Source organism: Motacilla alba, chromosome 3 (genome assembly GCF_015832195.1).
Source record: "Motacilla alba alba isolate MOTALB_02 chromosome 3, Motacilla_alba_V1.0_pri, whole genome shotgun sequence".
NCBI lineage: Eukaryota > Metazoa > Chordata > Aves > Passeriformes > Motacillidae > Motacilla > Motacilla alba.
The window spans coordinates 59,228,479-59,255,407 of record NC_052018.1 but is presented as its reverse complement, the minus strand read 5'-3'; the positions used below and the strand labels follow the sequence as shown (position 1 = coordinate 59,255,407).

The following is a 26,929-nucleotide window of genomic DNA, read 5'->3' as shown; positions in this document are numbered from 1 at the left end:
ATGGAAGGGCATGATGTAGTTTCCTAAGGTTTCTTCCTATTATTCAAAAAGAGAGCCAGATGCCTGTAGCACAGGGAATCCTACTCAAGCTGCCTTGACTTTATTAACAATAAAGCCAAAATGATGGGGGGTTCAGCTGTTGAGCTCTCCCTTCCCTTTTTTAGCTGAGTGAACCTACGCAAGTCAGTTCAAAGCCAACTCAGCTGCATATTTCTTCTGCTAGAGCATCTGCAATTACTCTCAACTACATTCCACCTTCCAGAGAGACAAACTCACACAAAGAGTCTTGGGTTTGTGGAGTCCATCTCTGCAGTGGAAAATGTCAACTCAATTTTCTTCTTCCCTTGTATAAAGACTCCTTCAAGTAAACAAGGAATTGGCTGATGTAATTGCTAAGACATTATCCATCACATCTGAAAAGTCATGGCAATCAGGTGTTGTCCCAGGTGACTGGAAAAAGGGAAACATTGCACCTGTCTTTAAAATAGGTAGAAAGGAGGCTCCCGAGAACTAACATATCAGTCTCAGTCACCTCTGTGTCTGGGAACATCATGGAACTCCTAGAAGTTGTGTCAAGGCACACAGGGGACAAGGAGGTGATTTGGGACAGCCTGTATGGCATCAAAAAGGGCAAATCCTGCCTGACCAACCTGGTGGCCTTCTACAATGGAATGACTACATCAGCGTGGTTTAGAAAAGGGCCTCGGGTGTCATCTATCTGGACATAGGTAAGACTTTTGACATGATCTCCTACAATGTCCCTCTCTCTAAATTGGGCACATATGGCTTGGATGGGTGGACTGTTCAATAGATGAGAAACTGCTTGGACAGCCAAACCCAAAGAGTAGTGGTCTAAGGCTCCATGTCCAGATGGACATCGGTGGCAAATGGTTCTCCCTCAGGGGTCTGTTTGGGATCAGTGCTATTTAATGTTTTCACCACAAACATGGACAATGGGGTTGAGTGCAAATCCACAAGAAACAGAGACATTTTTATTAAAGGTTTACAATGCAGATACAGAAGTTGTGTAATAATATACTACTTACTGCAAAGTACTACTGATGAACATTCAAGCCTTATGGAAAAAAAAGACATTTTCCTTACTTTTTGCTAGTGCTCTGCTAATAAAATTTACTTCCTCATATCCTTAAGTCATCAAGGCTACAACATTATTACTGCTAAACATATTTACAGTCAGGTTTCTCAATTTTTGGATTGCAGAAAGAAAATGTCCTTAAAAATATTTGGCTGTCTGCTGGAAAGTCAGAGTATTTTGCCTGTGTGCTTCATGCAAAGTAAAGAAGAAATAATGGCTTCAGTTAATTACATAAATTTTGTGAAAGCTTAACTTTTGATTACCCACAAAACTATGATCTGAAGTTTACTTAAACATGTTTTTGGTCTATCAGTTAAGACTTTCCAAATATTCATTCAATATTTTAAAATTTTTTGATTGTTGTATGTGAGCATGTCAGACTACTCTGAATCCATCAGGTAGTAATGATGTCAGAGGATGTCAGACCATTTAAATCTAGTGTATTCTATGTTGGTTTTGTTATTTAAATAATACTGCTGTGTGGTGCAAAACAAGGTATCAACTTCTTCCAAGTGCCTATCTTATGCTGTTTAAAATTAGATGCAAAACCTCTTAGAATGGTGATGACTCTAGTTTATACTTTAATGATGGCTATGAGGTGATACAGCTAAACTAACACAAAATTAAACATAAATTCATATGACCACACAGTTGAATTTTCAACAGAAAGAGAAAAAAAAGTAAGGCACTTCTGTTATATCTAGCTTTATATTCTGCTGACATATAGGCTACATATTTAGCTGCAACACAGTGATGAAACTCAAATAATCCTTTAATTTACAACTTGCAAGGATTTGGTCTTCAGTCTTTATTATGCAGTCTATGGCAGAAACAAACAATTTCACATTATAACCTTATTGTTACACAGACTTTAACAATGAAAATAAATATATTTTGGTGGCAGAAAAAAAATAAACAAAAAAAATCCTGTTCCATATAGCTGTATTTCAGAAAACACTTAAATTCATCAAAGTACAATTTTCCTCCAGTTAACTACCGATGATTTATTTACAGAGCAAGTAACAAACAATGTCTAGAAAATACCATTGAACCACAAACTATCTACATGGATATTTCTAATCTTCATACTAGAAAACAGCTAAGAAGGCATTTGCTGCAGCACATTGTTTCTTCCTGAAATCTTCATGTGTTTTAGCAGCTAATAGAAAATGCAGATGCAGATTGTATCATGTTATTTAGAAAAGCAAACATACTATGGGTTTGGTTAAGTAGATGTCTAGGAAATTGTTTTTTAAAATTTCTTTTTTAAAACAGGTCTAATGCATTGACTGCTCCAAGTACTTCACGTAAGGGCTGTAGTTTACTTACAAATTGAAAATGCTGCTGACAGAGCAACTGAAATTTGAGAAACTACTTGAAAGACATCATCAGCCTGTGCAAGCTGTGACAGGCTTATAGCTACATTTTTATTCACAAATAAATTTATGTTAATCTATGCTATTTTGGGAATCATTTGACAATCAATAACAATGTAGAATACTTTCATTTACTCAAATCTTTTAAAAAAAGTGATAGCTCATTGTTTTGATTTTAAAGTATTTTTTTAATTTATGTGAAATAGAAGCAGAAGATGAAGCTTGGAGGCTTTTTTTGGTTTTGTTTTGGTTTGCTTTTTTGTTTTTTTTTTAAGGGATCACTGAAAAAAATTTTTCCTTTGAACCTGCAGAACATGCAACCCTTCAAGAGAAGATCTCTTGAACTACAAATGTGTTGTTCTACATGGCCTCGTGAGGACTTCAGCACATAAATAACCTGCACAAAAAACACCTCTACAAATAAATTTTAAGAGTAAATAGTGTACCCAACTGTATTACAACTTCATATCCCATTAGTTTCCATCCTTAAAAGCTCACCTTATTTTTCAAACTATAGTTGTCTAGCCTTTGAATTTTTGTTTCCAACCTGGTGTTTTAACACCACTGTAACTTACCAAGAGCATGTCAGGTTGCTGCAGCACAGTAGCTTTGTTTTAGACTAATGTATGTGCTCCTGGTAAACAGGACTGCTTTGAACACTGGAGCCTGGAAGGCCCCTGCATCTCCTGGCTCTGCTCGCTGTTACATTTCATGCTTCTGTTAAATGCAATGCAGATGTGCTGCAGAAGCAATTTCTGACAGACTGGAAAAGCAGGCACTTTCCTCAGCGGTATTTTTTTGAGGGAAAGCATATCCTACATGTTCCCACTAGCACACTGTGGCAGTGGCAACTGCTCTGAGAGCCATGCAGCAGGAGACCCTGTCACGGCAGTGGAGTAGTTTCAGCTTCTTGAAGTTCCAACTGAAAGGAAAGAAATTGCAAATACAATGAACAATTGCTTGATATCTTCCCACCCACAAGTTTTCGTGTGTGTTTTTTTCAGGAGGAATTTATTTCCCATTTACAGCTACTGTTCTGATGTATAAAGTTGAGCACATAGTCCAGAGTGAGGCAAGGCTATGCTTTTGTCTGAAGCAACAGAGGAAATGATCACAAAGAAACGTTAGTAGGTATGAAATTTGAATTAGAATATATTTCATATCAAGCCAGTTGTTCTCTTTCTAGGGAGAAACTCTATGAATTTCATGAGCATGGAAAAATTTCACTCCCTCTCTGTATTCTTTCTGTAGCAGTTACAGGGGAATCAGTGCTTTAGTTGAATACATTCTGTGTTGATATCAGAACAGCGTCTAACTTTTGGGTTTTCAGTTATAGTCTAGTTTAAATTCTGTGTGAGATGGACTCACATCAGCAAACAAACCCAACAATCCCTCAGCCCTGCATGTCCACAGTCTCTAGGCTGAGTCCTACTTGCATGCAGGCATGGTAGCTCTACAGATGTTTTCATCAAGAAAACCTGCTTGCTGCATGGCACATCCTGAAAGGCTGCAACCCGTTTTTGCTCAGCAAACTTTGTACCAGAACCTGTTGAGAGCTGGGTGGGAGACACTGCAAATCAAGGGTTTATGGAATGGCATAGACACAGATGGAGCCTGGAGATTCACAAAGAGCCTGTGTCAATGCATATCAGCTACAAAAGAAAGCCCAGCTTTAAGGATCTATTACAAATGTTTCATAGATGTCACTATCTCAACAGAAACTCTCCAGATGTCACTATCTTGCTTTTTAAGAAACCAGTACTTTAAAATTATTATTAAAATACAGCATAATTCACAAAGGAGAAATATTAATTTTCTAAAAACACACAGGAAGGCCATTCTCTGTTAGTACCAGTAGATGCGAATCTGCTAAGAAGCTGCCCAATTTTTTTCATGTTTCTGCAACAGGAATCACGGGCATTCCCCACATTTGTTCACAGTGGGTCATATAGCACAGGGAAAATTAAGAAGTAAGAAAACACTTTCTTCATTCATTTAATCAAAGTGAAACTAGCTTTCAATTTTTTCCTTGTTTTAACTTAAAAACTTTCTCTTGAATCCAATATCCTTTTTATTTATTTCTATGTGTGGCTGCCAATCCAGACAGTAAAGGCAAAGTTTCAGGGCTGAGCCTTTTGGTTTTGAACATATCTGAGGCCTCATTTTCAGCAAATGGGGAAGATTTACCGTTTCCATTAGGGCATTTAGACATTTCAGTAGTTGACAAAAAAGCATCAGAAGCTAAAATTGAAAAGAAGAATTACACACTAAATCATCCCAAAGGTGTGCCTATACATAATTTCCTTATTTGCTTGGATATATTCAGGTGAAGCTGCTACAAAAACAGCTATAAAAATGGGTCACAAAGAAATGAATCCACTGAAACAAATTTCTTAGATTTCTATAACTATTAATAATCTAGTTCCCCAATTATTTAGGAGTTTTAGTTATTTATAACACATAGATACTAGCAAAAACTCAGTTTTCATGGGAAAATAACTATCACTTGATTTTACATTCAAAAACTTAAACCTTCTTTTAATCTCAGAGATAACTGATGCAGAGAGACTCTGAGCATCTGAAGTAAAAGCCATTTCAATATACTTGCCAAGATTTTGATACGAATCAGTTAATGTCCATACCATCAAAAACCCTTTGCCATTTGCAAAAGCTACTCTTTGGTCCTTTGTTCCCCTCCCCTGCCAATACCTGGTCACAGAGAAAAGTTCAAAGAAATCAGTTTTACTTTTCAAGCATTTTTGCCCCCAGGATTACATCACTCCTTCTCCACGCAAATGCACTTCCAAGATTGCATAAACCCTCCTGAAAACTATAAGCACTTAATCTAGACCTTTTTGATAATGCCAAGGAGCCACAGAGTAGGCCCAAGGCCACTACGTTAACTCAGAATAATATGAATATTTATGATGTTTCCTGTTGGTGCTTTTGAACTGGTAGAAGACACTGTTGTTCCTTCCAACAACTTAAACACTTAAGAGTGTCAATTCAAAATGCTTTTAAATGCTTTAAGAGTGTTAGGCCTTATGTGATTGAGCCTTGCAGTTCTCCTTTAGCAGGAGCAAAGAATTCTCACTTGGCAAAAAAAGCAACTTGTAGAACATCTGTTTCTTAGAAAACTATATGAAGTGTGCCAAGTACTACACAGCCTCGCAATTAGAATTCATGCCAAATGCTCTCAAAGGCTTTGTCTATACAAGAAAGAGCTTGTCAGTATACCTCAATTGATAGGTACACAAGCTAGACTTTCTTTTACAGAAAGCACTTACCTGTAAAAAGAATACCGTGTCTACAGAATTTACAGAATAATCTCACTGTCTGAGCAAATATTGGTTTGTCTGGAGGTTTATTTTCTTTTTTATTTTCTGAGAGCTAAAGCTGCATTCACTCTAGGGCCTTTTGCGTTTAAAATAATAATATAAAAATATCAGGTATTACATTTTTAGTTACTATTTCAGAGAAGCTTTTTAGTGTAGATTAGTTCAACAATCTTGTCTCTCATTCTGATAAAAGCAGACATCAAAAAATGTCTCTTAGAGCAATGTTTGCAGGAGAAAAAAGACAAATTAACTTTAATATTAAGCTTTGAACATGGCTTGCTGTGAATGTATTCCACAGACATTGTGGAGAGTGAGAAAGACTGTACCAAAACAGCTGCTGAGCTGAACTCCAAGGAGAAGGCCCAGGTCAGCATTCAGGGAGTGCATCTGGCATCAGCAGCTGCCAAAGCAAGGACTGCAGGGATGGTGGGGAGGGAAGGGGAGTTGGCCACTCCAGAGTCTTTCAAATACCTGAACATGCAAAGTCCTATCCACCCACCTATGAGGGCCTGAGCTACCAAGTGCTGGCTCCTTCTCCCTGGCTCTGGGGAAAACTGATGGTTAGTCGCTAGGAAGAGCTATCAAAGCAGTCAAACAATTTCCTCCAGCTCTGCACACACCTTTTTTGTTCCATGCAGATTGGCTCTTTGCTTCAGTTTCCATCCTTACTGCCTCACTCAGACCTTATTCCTTATGTTTCCCTCTCTCCTCAGCCTTCCTCTCTTACCTCCCCTTCCCTTCAGTGTCCTTCCCTTCCCTGCTCTTTACATATGCTTCATTTCTTCATAACTAATTCATTTCATCACTATTACCTGAAGGAAAAAAACCAACCCTAACCAGCAAAGAACCCAACTATAGGACCAGCTTCCTCCTTATTGCCACTCTCAAGATCACTTCACTTGCTTGCTCCATCTCTGCCCCAGCAGGCTGTCTCTCTTGGTGGTGTAGGCTGAAACATCTCTCTGGGAAACATCATCTTCTATTCTGTGCTCAGGGAAACAGATTTTATTTCACTCAGCCTCTAGGCAGTACCTAGTACACATTAATCTTTTCTATGGGTAGAAGTTTAGAAGGCTACAGCTCTCCTAGAAGTAATATAAAGATATACAACTAAATGTAGAAAATGGGTGCATACACACTACACTTTAAAAAGCTGGAATTGCACTGGACAGAAATACAATCTTGCTGTCAGACACATGCACAAAATTGACTCCACTGAAGATTACAAATGCATTATTAACAGATGAATGTAGCAATTTGCTACGCCTAGTAAATACTACAATACATACATACATACATACATATATATGTGCAGCTATGCCGAGTTTGGCAGTTCTGCCTCACCATCAGACTGAGCAGATGCTGATTTCACAGGCCACAGTTTGGCATGAATGAGTCAGACACAGGTGAACAACACCAATTGTTGATGCTTCATAAAGCTTCTCACTTTAGCCCTTCTCCCTTTAGACTTCCCTCCTCTTTTGTGGTGCAATTACTGTTTAGTCTCCTTGGAGATGGGAATACTTTTATTTGGGCTATCTGTCATCAACTGACACTCTGGCAGAATGTCAGGCAGGTAGCTGAGTTCTGCACCTCGAGGAGGCAGCCAGCTTGTGGCTGAAGTGGCAGCAGTGAGAAACTGTTGCATGAGCAACCTAAGGATATTGCTGAAAGGTGATATGGCAAGGAATGAACCAGGCTTATGCCTTTTGTTCTTATTTTTAAGGAATTACAGAGACTTCTTTTAGTGCTTGCAATGTGCTTGAATTACTTTCATTAATGTTAAGATTTGCTTTCCTGTTTTGCTGAGAGATGAAGCTTGGATAATCTCAGGACTAAGCACAGGACCATGAACACTGAATGTGTACAAAACAGCTTATTTGCAAAAACAATGCAAAAATAGGCTGAATAAAAAACCCACAAACAACTCTTGTTATCTGATGTGCCATAAAATCCCTACTTCTTAAAGGCTTTTTCTACATGGAAAAGGTATTTTCTTGGTATACCTGAAATGACAAAATGGCACATTAGTATTTAACATGTGTGTATATATCTTCATAACTATATATATATATATATACACACACACACACACACATATATATATATATATATATATATATATATATATATATATATATATATATATATATACATATATAACCCCACCTTATTCACCACATAATTATCTGACACAAGAACTGCATGTAGACAAGCCTTGGTCTATTTCTTGCATGACTTTCAGGACAAACAAGGCCAGGTAGGCCTTCTTTGTACATCAATCAAAATGAACAAGCACAGTTTTTTATCTTTTTATTCACTGTTGCAATGTGAGAAGAAGAGAGATCTATATTCTGCCCCACTCCTGTCTCCATCAGCAGACAAGGAGTATGAACAGGGAAATCTGTGGTTTTCAACCTGTTGCAAACACCCTGCAAGTGAAACACTGTTTTTTATTAATGTGCTTTGTGCATGCATGCACGCTGGACCCAGTCACTCAAGGTACCCTTTAGAACCCTTGGCTTCTGAGCATCAAGCAAGGCAGAGAACAACTTAGCACCATGCAGGACTGGGGTCTCTGTGTATGCACACACCAGTTTCAAACATAACCTTGAAAGTGTTCAGACCTTCCAAAAGCTACAAATCAGTGTAAGTGGTAACTTCAGAACACATGTCATCTCCAAGTGGGTGGCCTGGATCCAGAGATGACATCTCCACTGCTAGTCATACCTGGTGGTTAGTCCTATCCACAGTGTTGGCAGTGGAAGCATGGTCACGAGTGTTTTGTCGGACTCGGGTGGAGTTTTGCTGCTCAATGGTTGAGGAAGTGGGGATGCAGAACTCTCTGAAACACCTTTTGAAATTCTCATCTAGAAATGCATAAAGGACTGGATTAAGGCAGCTATTTGTATACCCTAGAGCAATACAAAAGTGCCAGGAGACAGTCTGGAAAGTAGTTTCTGGGATGTTGACCAGAGCTTTAATGATAACATAAATGTGGATGGGAGTCCAGCAGACAATAAACACTGCCACCACTACAAGAACCATCCTTGTGATTCTCCGCAGGTTCCTGTCCTTCTCTTTGGAGCCAGATAACATGCGGACGCTCTTCAGGCGTAAAATCATCAGCCCGTAACACACTGTAATGATCAGGACCGGCATGATGAAGGCAAAGATGAACACACAGATTTTCAGGAGGTTCTCCCAGTACCAAGCAGGGTGGGAGAATGTAAGTGTGCAGTCAATGGAGCCTGAGGAAAACAGCAGAGAACATCATTCAGGTCAGTTTTTCATTTGAAATTCAGTTTTGCATTTTTTCATTCAGTTTTGCATTTTTCTTTAATCCTTTCTTTAATTAAATATCATAGGCAAATATATGAAGACTTTACACCTAAGTAAACATGTAAAATGAAGCGATCTGTGACCTGTCATTTGCACAAACATTGGCAGGATAGAGTGCAAGAAGCATGAGTTAGGAAAACAAAACCAAATAACATGTTCTCTTTTGCACATTATGGCTAGGAATTCAATGCATACTAAACAAGGAAAAGAGTTGAATTGCATATATGCTTAAACTTTGACTGATTTTCACTTTCAATATAAATATGGTGAAAAGAAAGATTGTTAAGCCACCATGTATGCTGAGAGTTTGGGCATTTCAGGGCAACAGGGAAGAGAATGCCACGACACTTAGTAACCATGCACTGTGGAGGGTCTAGATATATGCTGACATGCTGTCACAGCCCCTTTATGGAAGGTCTTGGAGCACCAGTGGTCCAGAACGTGCTCTCTGCTCTGTATCATGTCCTGCCAGACAGGGTGTAACAAATCTATGACTGCCAGCTTCCCAGTGGGAGTACCCTGGGTAAAGCAGAGGCTCCTGTGCTGAGGAGCAGTGCAGAACTGCCCCACAGCAGAAGGCAGGCAGGCACAGATGCTTTTCCAAACACTGCAGTAAGCGAGTGGGGCAGCAAGACTTGCATGGACCCACTGAAGGAGCTGGAGCTGCTTGTTGTAAAACACAGATCCTATGCACTGCTTGTCCAGTCAACTACAGCCAGATGCAAAATTGTTGAAGGGGCTCATTTGCACTGGTACTTGCTTTACACAGGTTAGAGGTCAGAAGTTAATTCGATGCCGCTACACTACAGTGAAATAATGCAGAAAGGAGTTTAAATGTAGAGTACTCAATTTAGGAGTGAAAGCCAGACTTACCATGCCTGTATTTAGTAGTTGCCATGAACATTACTGGCAGGCCAATGGCAGAGGAAAGAATCCAGTTGCAGACATTGACAATTTTGGCATTTCGGGGGGTGCGGAAATCAAGGGCCTTAACTGGGTGGCAAACAGCCACGTAGCGATCCACACTCATGGTGCAGAGTGTGAAGATACTGGTGAACATATTGTAGTAGTCTATGGATATAACAATCTTACAGAGGATGGTACCGAACGGCCAGGTTCCCATCAAGTAATTCACACTCTGGAATGGCAGAGTACTTGTTGCCAGGGCATCTGCCAATGCAAGATTGAAAATATAGATGTTGGTGGCAGTCTTCATTTTCGTGTACCTAGAAAAAAAAATTGGCAGAGCATGTGAATGACCACAACTGACATTGGTAAATAAAACCGAATTCAGTGCATCATCTATAAAGAGCTTCTGTAAAATAATGTGCTAGATACGGTCAAAGATCACATTTCCTGCTTTTAAAGAAATGACCATGCTATGATTCATCTCCATGTTGGCAGTTCAGTGAGACATCAGCTAAAGGGTGTAAGGAAGAAAAGAATAATTTAACTTGTGAAGAAGAAAAAGATACACAAAGAAGAAACAATATCACAGATGCTAATGAATTGAGAAAACAAAAAAATTGTACGTTTGCAGATCAGATACTATACTGCATGCACAGATTTTCTGTACCTGCTGATGTCCTGCCAAATATCATAACTATGTTCTGTAGAAATAGAAAATTCATTTCTAGGTTGTGCAGTAGCAATGATGTCATTCCAAATGAGCAGCACTTGAGACCCATTTTTTAAGCGGATGCTGTACTTTTTGCAGTGGTACAAAAAAAGTTCCAATTTAAGCAATGCTCCTGGCCATGCTGCCCTGATTGCTGCTGAGGTTGCTGTTCCCTGTGGCTGCTTGGATTTTAGGGGGTCAGATGGCTTGCTCTTTTGATGAAACTTCCCTCCATTTCTGCAAAACTAATAAGAGTGTTTGACAAAATATTTTACAATTTATAGAGTGCTTTTCAAGAGGAATACTTCATTTCAAAAGACCTGTCAGGGAACCTGCTAGGGAAAACAAAATGTATAATACATAATTTTGTGGGTTTTATCTCTCTGAGTTAGATTTCTTCAGAACATGAGTCAGTTGCAAAAAATCCCAATGAAAGGATTGTGTAGGGATTGCACATTTGGAACGTTTCTTTGGTAGGGTGTGCAGAAATGCAGCCTTCATGTTGAATGAAGTCTAGAAAGCTTTTATGATGAACATTTGAAGTCACTGGTACTGCATCTGTTCTCTCATTTTAGCACTGTGCATGAGAAGACACTAACAATCCTAATTTCAATTTAGAGTGGTTTTTAAAAACAGATTTTCAAGTAGATCCAAGCTCTATCTTGGCTGATACCTTGAGAAAGTACGATCTGAATATGATACTTTCAAGTTGTAAATAAACTCCATATTCTGAAAGTCCTGTAAAAACCTTTCTCACCCCATTTATAGAACAAGTTTGTAACTAACACAGGAGGAGGTAAATGCTGCAGGCATCTACAACTCTCTCTTCTGGAAATTGAGGAAAATGTACAGGATTGCAGTGTGGGAGAGGTGCACAATAAAAGCTACAGCTCTAAAAACTGTTTGGAAGGAGAAGAAAATATTTCTCGGTTAATTTGCTGGAGAATCTTCCAGATGAGAATGAAAGCAGCAACATTTATATTCTGCTTTTAATATTATCTAGTATTAAGCCCTGTGGTTTATCAAAATGAATATCTCTCCAAAGGTCTGAGATATCCAGGAGTAGCTGAAGGTTTGTTCAGAGCTGATCTGAAGGTCTGATTGTGTTGTGAGCAGACATATCCAGCTTGCTCCCACCTGATCTGCTCAGGCTGGGACAGCAACAGAGGGGCAGTAGCTCTCAAAGGTGATGACGATTCTGTGCCCCCACCTGGGCTGCTGATCCCTGCTCAGATCTTAGATGACTGCCTGCCTTCTTCACAGCTGGACAAGAAAGCACACTTGGGAATGCTGCTCAGTGCTGCTGCCATCACACGTGACAGGGACAGGTCTGTCTGGAGAGCGCATCGGTCAGATAATAATGACAATGCTTTGTTAGCAGTAATTAAAGCCATTATGATTATTATTATGATAATTAAAGCCACTTATTATTTTAAAGGAATTTAAAAGGAATTAAAGGATTTAAAAGGAATGCTTGATGCAGCAAAAAAGCCCAAACCATCAATCAATATGTAAATGACTTTCAGGTTAGCATGACAGAAGAGGGACAGGAAAACGCTCTGAATAAATAGAATGGAATAAATAGAATAAAGTTCCTTCACTGGCCGTGGGCCTTATCCCACTTAAATGCTACATATTTTTCAGTTTTGCAATCTAATTTTCATTGCCAGTTTAAGTTCAAAAGTTCTTGGACTTGCTTTGTTTAATGGCCTCCGTAGACCATGAATGAAGGGTTTTGCTCTATGTACTCTATAATCTTTGTACTTCTAATCATGCTGTTCTTAAAATGAATAGAAGCAGAGCTCTTATGGTGATGGAAAGTATTTACCTCCACCTGCTGCCTAATCAACGAAAGCCTATTGAAATTTACAATGTTCTTTTCAGTGAATTCTATGGGCATTTCTCTGTACGGAATATTTAAAGATTTTATAAGGGGCTTATTTCTGCAAGGTACATTTTGCAAAACATGTATTTTTCTAAATTAGTAGATTATCAGTGTCCCCGGGATTATTTTTTTGGCATGAACAAATAAATGCCAAAGCAATTGATTAAACGTAATTTTAACAGCATGAAAAGTAACAGTCAATCAAAATGAAGCTTTTCAAAGTCTTGATCTTAGCTGCTATTTTTTTAGCTGCTTTTTGCAGCTAAAGGTATCAGTCTACCTATTTGAACAAGCAGAACAAACATTTCCATTATCCAGACACAGACGTTTATGTGATGCTATTTCTACAGTTGAGAGGGACTTAGTAATACCAAAATTTATAATGCAATACCAAAATTTATAAATACAATCTTTTAAGATACTGCTTTCACACTTTAATTCAAACTTACTAGAGAATCTAAAACTTAACAGACATGCAGAGAAAAAAATCCTAATCGCAAACTCACAAAAATCTGAATACTGGTTTTTAGATTATATTGAAATTTCTGTGTCTAAAACCTCAAGTGTGTTAAATTCTGCACAACAAAGAACAAGGTTGCAAGTGATGACAGAAGTTAGCTTTGGGTGGCCTTACTCTTATTTTACAACTCTGCAATGAAAAGGCTAATAGAATGTGATGAATTGGGAGCTTTTTGTGAATATTTAGTGCAATACTGCTTTTGGTATATATCCAAATTAATTATGCTCCTTATAATACTGGCACCTACCAGTATACTCCTTCTAATTCCTCAGTGCAGGTTTTGCATCATAAAATATCTGTTCATGAACTGCTGTTTTGCTGCTAATAGTAGATGATAAATCAGGTTTACAACAGTAAGAATACACGTTATGTCTGTCCAATTTTTAGGGAAAGCTCAGCCTTGTCTTTGTCTTCAATCCTACAAAGCTTTAAAGTAGACTTCAAGTTTGAAGACCTGAGCTGTACAGGTCCATTCAACTGAGATTTGCTTGGAATAAGAAAAAGCAATGAAGAAAAGAGTGAGAATTCAGCTCAGATAGTCACCATGTTCCTAGCATTCAAAGATTAACAGAAAGTCTTGAAATGGACCCTCAACTGTCTGCTTATGAGGCACCTGTAGTTTGTAAACCAAATAAACTTTCACCAGATTAACCTCAAAGAGACTCTGGGTCCCAAGGGTAACAGCACCTTGGACAGGAGCCAGGAGTGCCTTCCCTTCCACTTCTCATGCAACAGGAGAGATGTGAGCATGTTTGTGACTCTGCAAAGACCCCTGCCACAGCCCCGTTTCTGGCCTGTCCACTCCAACAGTTTAATTACCACCTTCAAATATTTTTTAAGAGTCTCTTCTTTTAGGCTTCTTAAAAATTTAATGAAATCTTTTGGTTGCATCATACCTTATTTAAGCCTCACAGAGTTTTAATACTGCTATTGCAATCTGTACAACTAAGGTAGTCATGTTCCTACTGCTCCCTGGTCAAGTGGTTTATATCCATGTGGACTGTTGAGATATCCTCTCCTTCAAAGTCTTCTGCCCTTCTGGATCAGATCAGCTTTACAGCATCCTTGGACCACTGGGCTGATGCAAAGAAGCTAAAGAGGTCCACATTTAGCTCAGTGTAATACAGAGTATAATATTAATAAATATTAATATTAATATTCATATTAATAACAGCAACAACAAACCAAAACCAATAATAATGATAAATTATTACATTATTATTATAATAATTATTATTAATGATAATGATGCAGCTCAGAATAATACATAACATTACAAATTAATTTGAGAAATTTCCTCTCTGAATAACGTCAATAAGGAGGAAAGCACAAAGTCTTTTGCACTTAGGAAATGGGCTGGTCGATGACAGACTGGTAATAATTACTTTCAGCAACACAAAGGCATGCAAGGTTTTGCCTACAGAATGCTAATTTGGAGACACAGACTGCTTCAAGATCTGTGTTTAAGTTCAGCACAAAATACATGAAAAACTGGACAAAATCACTGGAGATTCACTGCAGAAAGCAGTCACTCAAAAATGGTTTGGCTGCTGAAAGAAACAACAGCCAACAGTTAGGTCTTGCATACAGACAACCTGACATAACTCTTGATGCTGGAGATTAGGTTAGCATTTCAAATTCATGTTCTTCTTGCATAAATGACTTGTTAAACAAATGAAGAATCATTACGTGCATACATTAGATTAGTTGAGGTTGCCTTGGGTGGGAAGATTAAAAACATGTGAAGTATGCCTAGTTGAATCAATTTAAATTTTTTCCCTCATGACTGTTCTAGTGCACCTTGTATATGCAACTCAAAAGCAGTAGGAAAAAGGGATTTATTTTGCACGTTCTCTTGAGATATCAGGTACTTTCAATTTTTCTTGAGCCCTTAAAGCTTTCAACAAAGTCATGACAAACTCAGGGTAGTCTGTAAAACCCTGAAAAATTTTTCTGTCTGCCAATCCAGTTGTAATATTTAACACTGAAATTAAGTCTCTCAAGCCACATTCTGGAAAGTACCTTTGAGCTAAAGGGTCTCAAATGAAGGACTTTACTGACGTCCACCTATTTTATTATCCTTTTCTTCCTACGGTAATGGGTCTCCATAGAGTGAAAGACCCATACTGTATCTCAGCCACAGCTGAGACATGTGCTGTGGCAAGCTGTAACCTATTAAAAGTTTTGAAGTCACATATATTCTGGATAGGTCTAACCTTCCTGTCTGTGATCACATATGATTTAATTACCTTGAAAACTTAAGTCTTTGATTTTTCTATTAATGGGTACTTCTGAATGCTTTTTCCTTAAGCCATTTAATTTCATCTCTGGCTAGAAGCACCATAAATTTGTGCACAACCCTGACAGGTTATTAGGCAGTAAGGCCACCCAGATTGGAAGTGCTGTCTTGTGGCTAACAACCTCTGCATCCTTTTGATGTATATTCTACGAAAGATAATAGATTTCTATTATTAGATTTCTATACAAGAAATACAAGGCTGTAATTTAAATATAGTAAGCCCTGAGTGGACCAAACCAACAACAAATTGAAAAACTAAACAAAACCTTAAGCAGGTATAATAGAGCTGAAAGCGTTCACACTTGGTTGCAATGAAATTGTGCAATTTGCATCACGTTCACTTACTTCCTGCACCCATCCTGAGTTTGGGGGTAAAGGCTGAAATGGGGGAGTAAGGAAGCTTTTGCTGCCTTTAAGAACCACGTCTACTGGGGGTTTAATTAGAGATGAAAAATACTAGGCATCACTTAGGTGTCAAGGCATGACATCCTGAGGGAGTGCAGTAGATCTAAGTTTAGTTATTTCACATACTCGGTCATATTTCACATACATTGTTCTAGGGCAGCTTTCTCTCCTTTCTTCACTCACTGGCAAGGGGCTGTCCATTTTCTGAAGGAGTCTGAGCATATATGTGGTCAGTGTGGGCCTGAACACAGGGCAGGGAACTGCTGGACTGTAGCTGCTTCAGTTGCTACCTCCTTTCTCCCTAGCAATTTGTTTCCCCACTGCTTTGTCACTTTTTTCTCCTCCATGGCACAAACGAGATGTGGCCAGAATGTCACCAAAGTTCACTCCCTTGGATTACCTTGTCAGCATCTTTGACTTCCCAGCTTTTCCCTTCCTCTCATCAGGACAGTGCCAAGGCATGTGCAGATCCAGCAGTATTTGCTTACCAGATGCAGAAGAAGCAAGAAGAGCACATCGCCTCCTGGGAAGTAGCACCAGCTCAGGGCCATTTTTCTTGTACTCAGAACCCATCAGGAATTTATCTCATGCCTCAGCTTTGGGAGAGGGTGAGCTAAACAAAAGCCTTTTAGGCAGAGTCACCTTTAGCCTTCAGTGCCAGTCTTTTGGGAAATGATGTGGCGTTGTGAGGGCATCTGACTCATCCTGTTTTCCTGCAATGGACTTTGGACTAAAAATTACTTGCTACTGTCTTTGTGGCTCTTCCTGATTTTATTTTTTTTGGCTATTGAAAGGCATAACATAGAAGTTTTTTTCTGCTATTTGGTTTAAGCCAGTGAGTTTAGTCCTTAAACGGAGAAAATAAAATGAGCTTTCCTCAGACATCATAAAAAGTTACTTAATGATAAAAAACAAATGACAGTAATAAGTATGCTTCAGTGCCCAAACAGTCATCTGTTGGTACACTTCCTTCCCTTCCAGCCTAGTTGAACAGGGGGAAAATTACCTGCCAATTATTTCAGAACTTAATCTGGCCTGTTTGTCAAACCACTTTTATTTGAGTCTCTGTTTGCCTGGGGCTGAGGCATATATGGGTCTCCAATAAAGGTCATTGCTTTCATGGTTATTGTGTAACATATCTCTCCAAAATAAATCAATGGTGCTAAAAAGGCTGACTTCAATATATTTCCATTATCCAGCAGCAGGTGCTTATTGTTGAAGGTTTCGCTTTGCTAGGAAGACATATAAAGGAAAACTGTCAGTACATTCAATTTGACTTTTTCCCTCTGCCTTGAGGGAAGTGTGATTGAGAGTAAAACTGCTGACTACACCTCTGATAACAGATAATGCAGTGACATTTTCCCAGAGGGGACAAGTTATCAGCTACTTTGTCTGGTTTCCAGGTGCTGGTACCTTCCTCCTGCTCTGTAGACTGATCACCTGAGATAAGGACTGTACACGAAATATCCCTGGTCAGCAGGGAAGCTGGCGGGGAAGCCTTTGGAGACAGTTTTAACACCAGTAGATGTGAGATCCCTAAAGGTGTGGTAGGGAAGCAACCCCCCAGGTCAGAGGTAGCAGGGAGGTGGCATGGGGCTAGAGGCCAGGCCATACACACACTGTACAGACCAAAGTAACACGAGCTATACAAAGTATGGCCTCTTGCATGCAGGGGATTGGGATCTTCTGGTGAAGCTATTAAGTGTGATCTGTAAAGGAGTGACAGAGGTGAGACAAAGGAGTTAGAGAGAATAAACTTGGAGGAAGGCTTGCCTATGATGTGGGGAGAAGGGGAAAGCAGGCAGTAGTGGAAGCTGGCATGAGATGAAGAAGGAGCACAGCTATGTGTTATGTGAGAAGACCAAATCTAAAGTACTGGAAATCAGGGACTCAGTCTCTACATGACAAGGATGAGATTGTGTCTGAAAGTGTGGTCTGAGGGAGTTACTAAGACCACAATCTTATGAGAGTGATGTGAGTAATTGGCTCCTTAGATGATTTTTCTATGGGGGCAGCACATCCCAAGGCTGAAGATCAGCACTGTGACAACTGCTGCTCCCTGTTCCCCCTTCAAAAAGAGACTTCACTCAGTTGGAACTGCTCCACGCAACACAACAAGGAGGAGATGTTCCATTTTACACAAACATTTTTGTACTGAAGTTTTATTCTTGATCTGAGACACAAGATCTTATAGCTGATAATTGAACACTTCTCAGTAAGAAGGTGGAAAAAATCTATTTCATGTCCTTCACAGTTATTTGATTAGCTATGGTACGTCTTCCCAAACTTTTTTCATCATGTAAATTCAAAGGGAAATATAAATAAAATTTAGAAGTGTTTAACATTAAATGGATGAATGAGAATGCTTATCACAGCTTGGCTAAGCTGTGGAACTCCTTGATAGTAAACATCATTAAAAGTCCACTTCCAAAAAGGACTAGAGGTCTTTGAAAGATAATTACAATATTCCCACTTTCAATACCATAAATCCAAACTTCATTATATACACCAAAGAAGACACAGATGAGATCAGCTTAAGCACAACAATTCAGAAAATAGCTGCTTTTGGATTTTTTAAAAAATATAGTTACAAGAGTGGATTTGTATTTTGAAGAGACTTATCAAGCATTGAAAACTTGTTATTACTTGGAATCATAATGAAAATAAATAATTTTTTGAAAATGTCTGTTAATGAAGATCTGTACAACAACCATCTTAAAACACCTAAGCTTAAAAATAACCAAATTGGAATCCGTAAAAATGCTTCACATGTTTGTTTTGAAGCAACTTTGTTTAGTAGTGGCAATCTTTCTGACCTTTTTCTTCCAATCTTATTTTTGATCCTCATTTTTTTGGGGAGTGCTGCATGTTAGAAACGTCCACAAAAAGTTACTGAATAAATGCTGATGCAAACTGCAGCTCAGAAACTCTGCAGTCTTCAAGTCTATTAGAAGTATACTCACACAGTTTTGCCCCTATTTTTTTCCACTCTGTGACTAAACACCAGCTACTGGCTATGGCTAGAAAAGAGGCTAGTAAGCTAAATTATGATTCTGTGACATTTGGACTTGCACCATGTTATGTTTGAGATTTTTGTAAATACGTCGCCTTTTGATCTAGAAAATTTATAAAAGCTTATCCACAGTGTTCAGCAAAAGTTACACTCAATGCTTTGGGAAAACACTGTACATGAAAATGAAATAAAGCAGTACTTCAGGATTATGTTAGCTAAATAGCTCATTAGTCATTAGCTTGCTAGTAATTATGTAATGTAAGCAATATGTGCATACAGTATTTTCTACCCTTACTGAAGCGTTGAAAAGTTGGTAACTTTCGATTATTTTTATAAAGAAATTAAAAAAATGATTAAGTGTTTAACACTATTTTTTCATGGCAGCCATTACCATAATGTCACTCCAAACAAAGTACAGTGGGATCAAACAGCTTTTTACAGGCAAATTGAGTGAGAAGGGTTGTTCCCTGCCCAGAATTGGCTGGTGGTAGGCACTAGCAGAGCCAGAGGGTCTGTGCACCTGGGCCTGGCACGCTGTCCTGTGTGCAGGAGTTCACTAGGACTGGGGCCAGGCACAGGGTCTGGAGATGAGTCTGGGGCTGCAGAGCTCTCACTCATCCCTCAGGTATCTCTGCTTCCTCAGTGAGATGGGTGTTACCGCCAGGTTGCAGCCTCATGTATTTTTGGTCAAATTTTCATCATGTCTGTAAAAACATAATTAAAAAAAAAGAATATAAAGGTATACATTCCATTTTATCTGTCTGCTTTCCTTCATCTTGGGGGAGGGAGGGAAGCTGCTTGCTAGTTAAACATTTACCCACGAGCAAAGGTTGGTAAACTCTGTCACAAACAGTATGCAAACAGGGACACCTGCCTTTCTGTAAGGCAGGATGCTGAGGGTCACCCCCTTGCTACGCTGCTGATTTAATTCAGCTCCTCCGCTGCTCCTGCCCAAGAGTGCTCCCTCAGTTCTGTCCCCAGGTCTTTGGCTGGTGCTGTGAGCTGTATTAATTCATAATTGACATGACTGGATAAGGCTGCTGAGGCTTTCAGCTCCTAGCATGGGGGCGGAATCTTTGCAGTCAGTGGAAGAGGCAGGACACACACTCACCTAAGTAATGCTGTGCAAATGCAGAGAGGTTCATGAGGCTGCGGACAGGAAAGAAAAGCAGGAATTTTATGCACTTCTCGGTTTCTAAACTCCCTGATCTATGCTGCTACAAAAGATGCTGAAGGTCACCTTACAGACAGCATCCATAACACCATGTCACCTTGCAAATAACCTATTTTTTAGAAACACTTGTTTTGCTTCTCCCCCTTTCAAGCTTGAGATAATTTCCAGATTTTTTTTCAATAAAAATTGTCCACACTTTTGTGCACATGTGTGAGAATATTTATTCCTTTGGTGATATCAATTATTTCTACAACTGAAATTTCAACTCTAAGTCTGTTCTACTTAATTAAATCATTTTTCTGAATTGTGAGTGAAATCAGCTGGACCAGAGTTTTCAGTGCTGCACAGTCTTTCCAGATTAGATGACCCTCCAGTCATGGCTCTTTTTTTTTCAAAACACTATTAACAGGCTGTTTTGAGACACACAGAAGGATTTCTCTTAATTTCAGAGAGAGGATTTCTTCGACTTCTTTCCCTGTTTACCTTTTTTTTTCTTTAAAGCAGTGTAATCATTTACTTAATGAAACAAGAAATTTCCTTCCTCAACAAAGGACTGTGGAGAACCTGAGACCCCTTTGTTTATAGTATGTGAAAAATTTACAGCAAAACAAATGAGGAATCACTCTGAACTTGAGTGACTTCAGCGGCTGTTGGTGGAATTACATTTCTCCCGGAGCATTTGGATTGAGGAGGACTGGGGTCTCTGTGAGCTAGTCCTCTCTTCCAGACCTGCAGTACTTAAGATTTTCATCTAGGCTCTATTGTAGCTTTCTAGCATGTTGCCTTAATCACAAGGCACATTCTTATTTCCACTTAAATTGTGAGACTAATATCCCACCGACTTGATGAGAAAGCTGGAAAAGCCTTTGGATTACTGTGTAAATTAATTCAATGCCACATGGTACTAATTGCACACTGTCTTCTTGTACTGCACAGCAGGTAGAAACAGCATTTGCTGTTGATATAGCCATAATGACATTGTATTCATATTAGTAATTTACACTTACACAAAGCACACGAGGAAAACAGATAATAAAATTATCTATAGATTTTTTTCAGGTTGCAGGAAATTCATGGCTAGCAGTAAAACCTATTAAACTACTACTGCTGTCACTTGAAGGCATTTTTTGGTACTTGAGAAAGGGAACACTTCAGTGTTAGTAACAGGAGGTTAAGCCTCACATACTACATATAAAACATGTAAATATTAATTCAGGGATGAAAGCATTCAGCTGAACAGGAACCATCTGGAAGAATGAGGAGGGTGGATGAGAATACATTAATTATAATGTAATGTGTATAAATTGGAAATCTTGGAATGTGTTTGGTCAATCCGCTTTGCACAAAGAGCCTTCTTTTCACATTCATAATCACAACACATTTCTAACTCCTCCTTGGACATATCTGCTTTCTGATCTCTGTTTGCCCAGCACAGATAGCAGGGTGGCATTGTTCAGTGATAATGATAGTTCCCTTTCAGGCCAGCACTGGCACAGCTCTGGCTCCAAACCCCTGGATTTGCCTCATGTGGAAAATTGTTAAGAGTAATAATGTTTATAAGAATGATATAATTATTTTAAAACTATTTCCAAAGAAACCAAGCATGAGATGTTAGCATGCAGTACACTTGTTGTGAAGTCACTGTTGCTTTCACTGGGGCTGGACTCGGAAAGGTGAGTAGGACAGTTTCAAACATCTAAGCATCTACCTCCCAACTCCTAGTATTTTCAAGACACACTATTACTCAAAAATCTTAATTTTTAGTAGCCTCAATTCCTCTCACAATTAATTTGAAGTTCAATGTTTTGTTCTTCCTGAGCAGGCATGATGGGAAAGGCAAATAAAGAAGGGGAGTTTTATATGATGAAAAATTCAATCCGGTGAAACTTTGGCCTCTTATGTGTAGTTGGATGCAAGGAGGCATGAATGTGAGCACATTTCATCATATTCTATGATTTGAAACACTTTCAAGCTAGTATAGCTTCCAGCAGCAACTAAATCACTAAGTTCCCTATTGCTGACCAGATACACTACACATGCAGAGAAGCACAGAAAGGGAATGTATTTTTATGCTGCTTAAGCAGCAGATCCTATTCAGCCATTAGCATGGAAACTCCTTGTCATCCCAATTGCTAAACAGCTGTGGTGTTAACTGGGAAGGAATTCTGTCATACCAAAAGCTGTTCTTGCACAGGAGATGTGGGGATTGCCATAAAATTCTTGATGGTTTTGGACAAGCCATTTAATTTGTGTTTTCTACTGTAAAATGAAAATATATTTTTGCTTTCTCCGATTGCTTCTGGCTTTTGTTTGTAAGCTGTCATCTCAAGGAAAGATGCTTTCTTTAGATAGGAATCTAAATACAAGTGCCTCATTAGATTTGGCTTTGTGGTGCAAGTGTAATTCAATTAATTACTGAAAGAAATATGAACCTAGTAAGGGTTATGCCCAGGATAATAAATACATAATTTCAGGGACAAGCTGCGGCATATTTCTCTGCTGACAGCTATCCTGTCTCTGTTACACTGTGCATCTGCTTTTCCTCCCAGAGGAATGTATTCAACACTGCTCCGGTGATTGCAGTCATGCCCCCACTCAGAAGCCTTTCTGCAGATGTATCCTCACACAGACAGCTGGAGTTTCAGACTGACCAAAACCACAAGACAGAAGAGAATCTCCCCGGCTCTGTGCATGCAGCCTCTAAAGCATAGTTAAGCCCACAAGGCTTCCGAACTGCTCTAGTCTGAACCACTGATGGATATCACCTGTGTTCCCACTAGGTCTACCAGATGCACAGGCTTTGCAGCGACATCCCTGACACGTGCCGCATCCTCCATCCTGCTGCAGCACCCCACCGTGACCGCGACCCTCACCCCGGCATTCTACAGCTGGCACTGCTTTGCGCTGCACCCATGCACCACAGAGCAGCCCGCGGTTTTACCACTGATGCCAAGAGACAACCCTGGCTCCTGCGGCCCCGACTCCTCGGGGAGCGCAGAGCTCAAAGGGAGAGCGGACGCTCCAGACCTGGGGGGAAATGGAAGTGCTGGACCTGCCCCGATAGGAACGGAGCGTGCCCCTGGCTACCCCGATCTCCCCCCTTAAAATCGCCCGCTGGGCTCTCCAGGGCTCAATGGATGCTTAGCTTGGGAAAGACGAGCAGCCACGAAGGGAGATGAGCTCCGTCGGCCCCGTCCTGTCGCACCCCGCCGTCCCGCTCCCGGCCCGTCGCTCCCGGGAGGTGGCAGTGTTCCCCCACGGAAGCCACCTGCCCAGCTCCGCCGCCAGGCCGGCAAGGGAGCCTCTTTCATCTCCCTCTCACTCGTTTTCCGCTCATTTACGGGCAATGGATTTATCGCGCGTGATCTGATCTGTAACAGCCCCACTGGGGGCTTTTTCTCTTGCGGGCGAGGAAGTTGCGAAGTGCCGCAGCACAGCCGGAACGCCGGCATCACAGAAAGCGGTCGCGATCACGGCATTCGTATTTATACACGTGTATACGCATGTATGTCTATACATATATATAAACGTACTTCAATATACACATATAGATCTAGACATGAGGCACGGGATCTCCAAACGCGGCCACAGAGAAGCGTTTAACCGCGGTGCCATTTACATTTTGCTCGCGCATTTGGGAGAGGTGGATGGAAAGACAGGGGGATGCGTACCGGCTATCCGTGCACCATCCCGTACCCGTACACGCTCACAGGCAGTGGCTACAGTCCCTTTAAATCCTCGCTCCTTAGAGGACAAGTCCGGGATTCAGGCCCCGTTTGCCAGAGCCGCTCGCAGAGGTGGGCAGCTCGGAGGTTCCTTAGAATATTCTCTGATGGACCAGCCGCCCCTCACTGCTCCACCGCAAGTTTCTCTTCCCCCATCACCCGCTTCAAAAGCCTCCTTCCCTTTCCCGTAGGGGCTGGCGCCCGTCCGCAACCCCAGTGAGCCCCTCTGCGCGCTGCCCGGCGGAGGGGGACCGCAGCATTCCCGCCGGGACACCGTCCCGCATCCCGGCTCCGGGCGGCGGGGTTCCGCCCCGACGGCAGCGGCCGTGGGCTGCGGGGCGGAGCAGGGCGGCACTCACCTGACGATGACATACATGACCAAGAAGTTGCCGAAGAGCCCCACGACGCAGACCACGGAGTAGAGGGCCATGATGGCGATGGCGGTGACCACGGAGGGGCCGCCGCCCGCGGGCGCGCAGGGCCCGCCGCCGCCCGCGCTGCCATTGCCGCCGCCGCAGGGCTCGGAGCGGTTCCAGCCCAGCGCCGCCGAGGCGTTGCCCCAGGGCGGGCAGGGCGGCCCGGGCGGGCGGCAGGCGGAGGCGTTGGCGGCGAACGGGACCTCCGGGGCGCCGCCGAGGAGCGGCGCGGACGCGTTGCCCAGCAGGTAGGCGACAGCCATGGCGCGCAGCGGCGTCAGCGCGGCCACCCGCTCCCCGCGCCCGAGGGACGCCCGGCGCGCCGCGCTGCTGGCGCGGTGTCGGCGAGGCGACGGCACCCGCCCGCCCCGACGGCGCGCCCCGCCGCTGGGTGCGGGCACATGTGTGCGGCGGGCGGGGCGGGCCGGGAGGAGGGGCCGTGTCCGCAGGAGCGGCGGGAGCCGCCTCCCCGCGCCCGCCGCCCGCCGCCGCTCCTCCCAGGCCGGCGGGACGCGGTGGCGGCCGCCCCCAGCGGCGAGCGGGGCGCACCTGCGGGGGACAGCCGGCGGCTTTCGCCTCCCCTGCGGGTGGCACTTGAAGGCAAAGCGCTTAAAATGTTCCTTTCCCCAGCGCCGCAGGCATCGGTGGCAAACACCGGAAAGAGAGAACCGGGGGACACTGTCTTGGCGACATAAAGGCCGGTGCAGAGAGGAGTTCAATGCGCGACTGATTGTCGTAGTGAGACAGGGGTCTTGGCAAAACGATGTCCTCAGTGATGATGGAGATAACAGAACCTGGTAATAAAATGTGACGAACTTTACGGCAACACTGTGGGAGGCGTGGTTGTGAACAGAATTGTCCTTTAGAAATTAGTAGGATCTCATGGATCCTCAGGATTTTCAGAGGACCTTTTGTTCAGAGCTCCAAGGATGTTCTCCCCTAGATGTTGGTGTGATTGTTATCGGATGTGATAACACTGGTAAGATCGACATCAAAACCGTTCTCGAGCCATACACTCATTGTTACTGGGTGCTTAATTCGCACACTGCTTGTTTCCACTGGCACCTTTCCCTGATCAGTTGTTCCAAATGAGCACAGAGGTGCAGGACTGCCTGATGGCTGATTATTAGGGCTTAGCTCATTTACTGTCTCACTAATGAAATCAGAAGAGATCCCTGGTAAGGCAGAAAAAATATCTCCCGGTGAACAGGAAGGTGACAGAGTAGCAGTGATTGCTCCTGCTGCCTCATCATGGATGCGCACTTATTCTGCTCACCCTGTGCAGAGCACCTCCCGCTATTTCAAGAGTGGTAACGACAGAAGTGGAGAAGAAACAAGTTGCAACCTAAGAGAAAGATGCAGAATCTCAGGCATTTTAGTATAAGGATTAGATTACCTATGTGCTTGTGCCACAAGCAGTGGGAACCAGTGCTGCTCAGGGCAGATAACAGTGGCGGAATTGACCACACGCTCTTTCGATGTATATCCGATAATTTGCGGGGAGGAAGAAGAGGCAACTGGAAAGGGGTATCACTGGACTTTGAGAGGGATACAGATATGGAGAATATGCATTCCTTTTTTCATTCTAAAGTGGAAGGAACAAATAAGCTATTAATGGGCACTTTCAGTAGATAGCATGTATTGCTTCATGGCCAGAGAGAGTATTTTCAGAATTGTTCATTGGGTAGGAGAGAGCCCATTTAGCATTGCATGTAGGATGAGTTTTAGAATAGGAGTTATTTTTGTCTCTGGAAAAAGCTGTGGACAAGGGGAAATGAAAGCAAGAACTCAGATTTTATGTGGTCAAAGACACTGCCTCTTTATCCCCTGCTGAAGTATAGCATGTATAGTCATACACAGAGCAGGAGGAACAAGGCTTTAAAACTGGCCTTTTCTCAGAGACTTTTATCTCTGGTATGTGCACAGAGTGTGGGAGCCTCTCTCTGTGCTTGGCCTTTGTTGCACCAAAGCCATCAGAAGAGTTTAATGTAAGCCACAAGTACACAATTCGTATTTAGCCCTTTGAACACAACGGTGCCTGGCGGTGGAAGGGATGGGGAAAATGGGGAGCAAAAATCAAGGCTGCCAGGAGATCCACTCCATATCTTGTGTCATAGCCAGATTTGTATCATCCTCACTACAGAAGGCCTTTTTGTGCATTAAAAATGACATAAAAATTACATTAAAATGTCTTAAAAAAACCCTTAAAAACAGATGCCCAGGTAAATTGAGTGCTATATACAATTCTTTATGACTGCTCACAGAAAAGTGATTACACAAAAAAAAAAATTATGCCCAAATAAATCAACCTTTTGGCAGGTGCAGATGAAAACTTAGGATGCAGAGAGGGCTGGCAAAAAGCCCTGGGAGTTGAGCCTGTTTAAGACAGGCTTCATTAAGCAAAATTTCAAGGCAGGGGAATGATAGTTAAATGCACCTCCTTGCAAAGTTATTACAAGTATTATTTCACAAGGACATAGGCAATGTGAAATAAATGTTTAGAATAATGCTTTCAGATAGTAAAGATCATTTTGGGTGTAATAATGTGTGATACCCTTTTTTCAAATAATTTCAGATAGTATAGGACTGTGTAGCCAAGATTCTGGTGAAAGGGTGTTTGTGAAGTTGAAGACCAGTTAAGTCTTTCTTGCTGTTAGTAGCTCAGATTTTTCCTCCTTCATAGAAAAGAAGCAGTCTCAGTCATTTGCATTATTTCTGTATT

The 26,929-nt window shown here is 41.4% G+C and overlaps 1 protein-coding gene across 2 annotated transcripts; it reads right to left on the bottom strand.

Annotated features, from left to right (window-relative positions):
- Positions 1-841: 841 nt before the first annotated feature.
- On the bottom strand, positions 842-24,605 carry OPRM1 (opioid receptor mu 1). Of its 2 annotated transcripts, XM_038133344.1 has the most exons (5): positions 24,151-24,244; positions 19,413-19,596; positions 10,026-10,378; positions 8,541-9,061; positions 842-3,394 (listed from the first exon to the last, which is right to left on the bottom strand). In XM_038133344.1, exons 2-5 carry the CDS (start codon positions 19,508-19,510, stop codon positions 3,356-3,358), a joined length of 1,011 nt encoding a protein of 336 aa, XP_037989272.1. In that variant the 5' UTR covers positions 19,511-19,596; positions 24,151-24,244; the 3' UTR covers positions 842-3,355. The 2 variants fall into 2 exon arrangements, with proteins under 2 accessions (XP_037989272.1, XP_037989271.1); XM_038133343.1 differs by lacking the exons at positions 842-3,394; positions 19,413-19,596 and having other exon boundaries at positions 7,932-9,061; positions 24,151-24,605.
- Between the last annotated feature and the right edge of the window lie 2,324 nt (positions 24,606-26,929).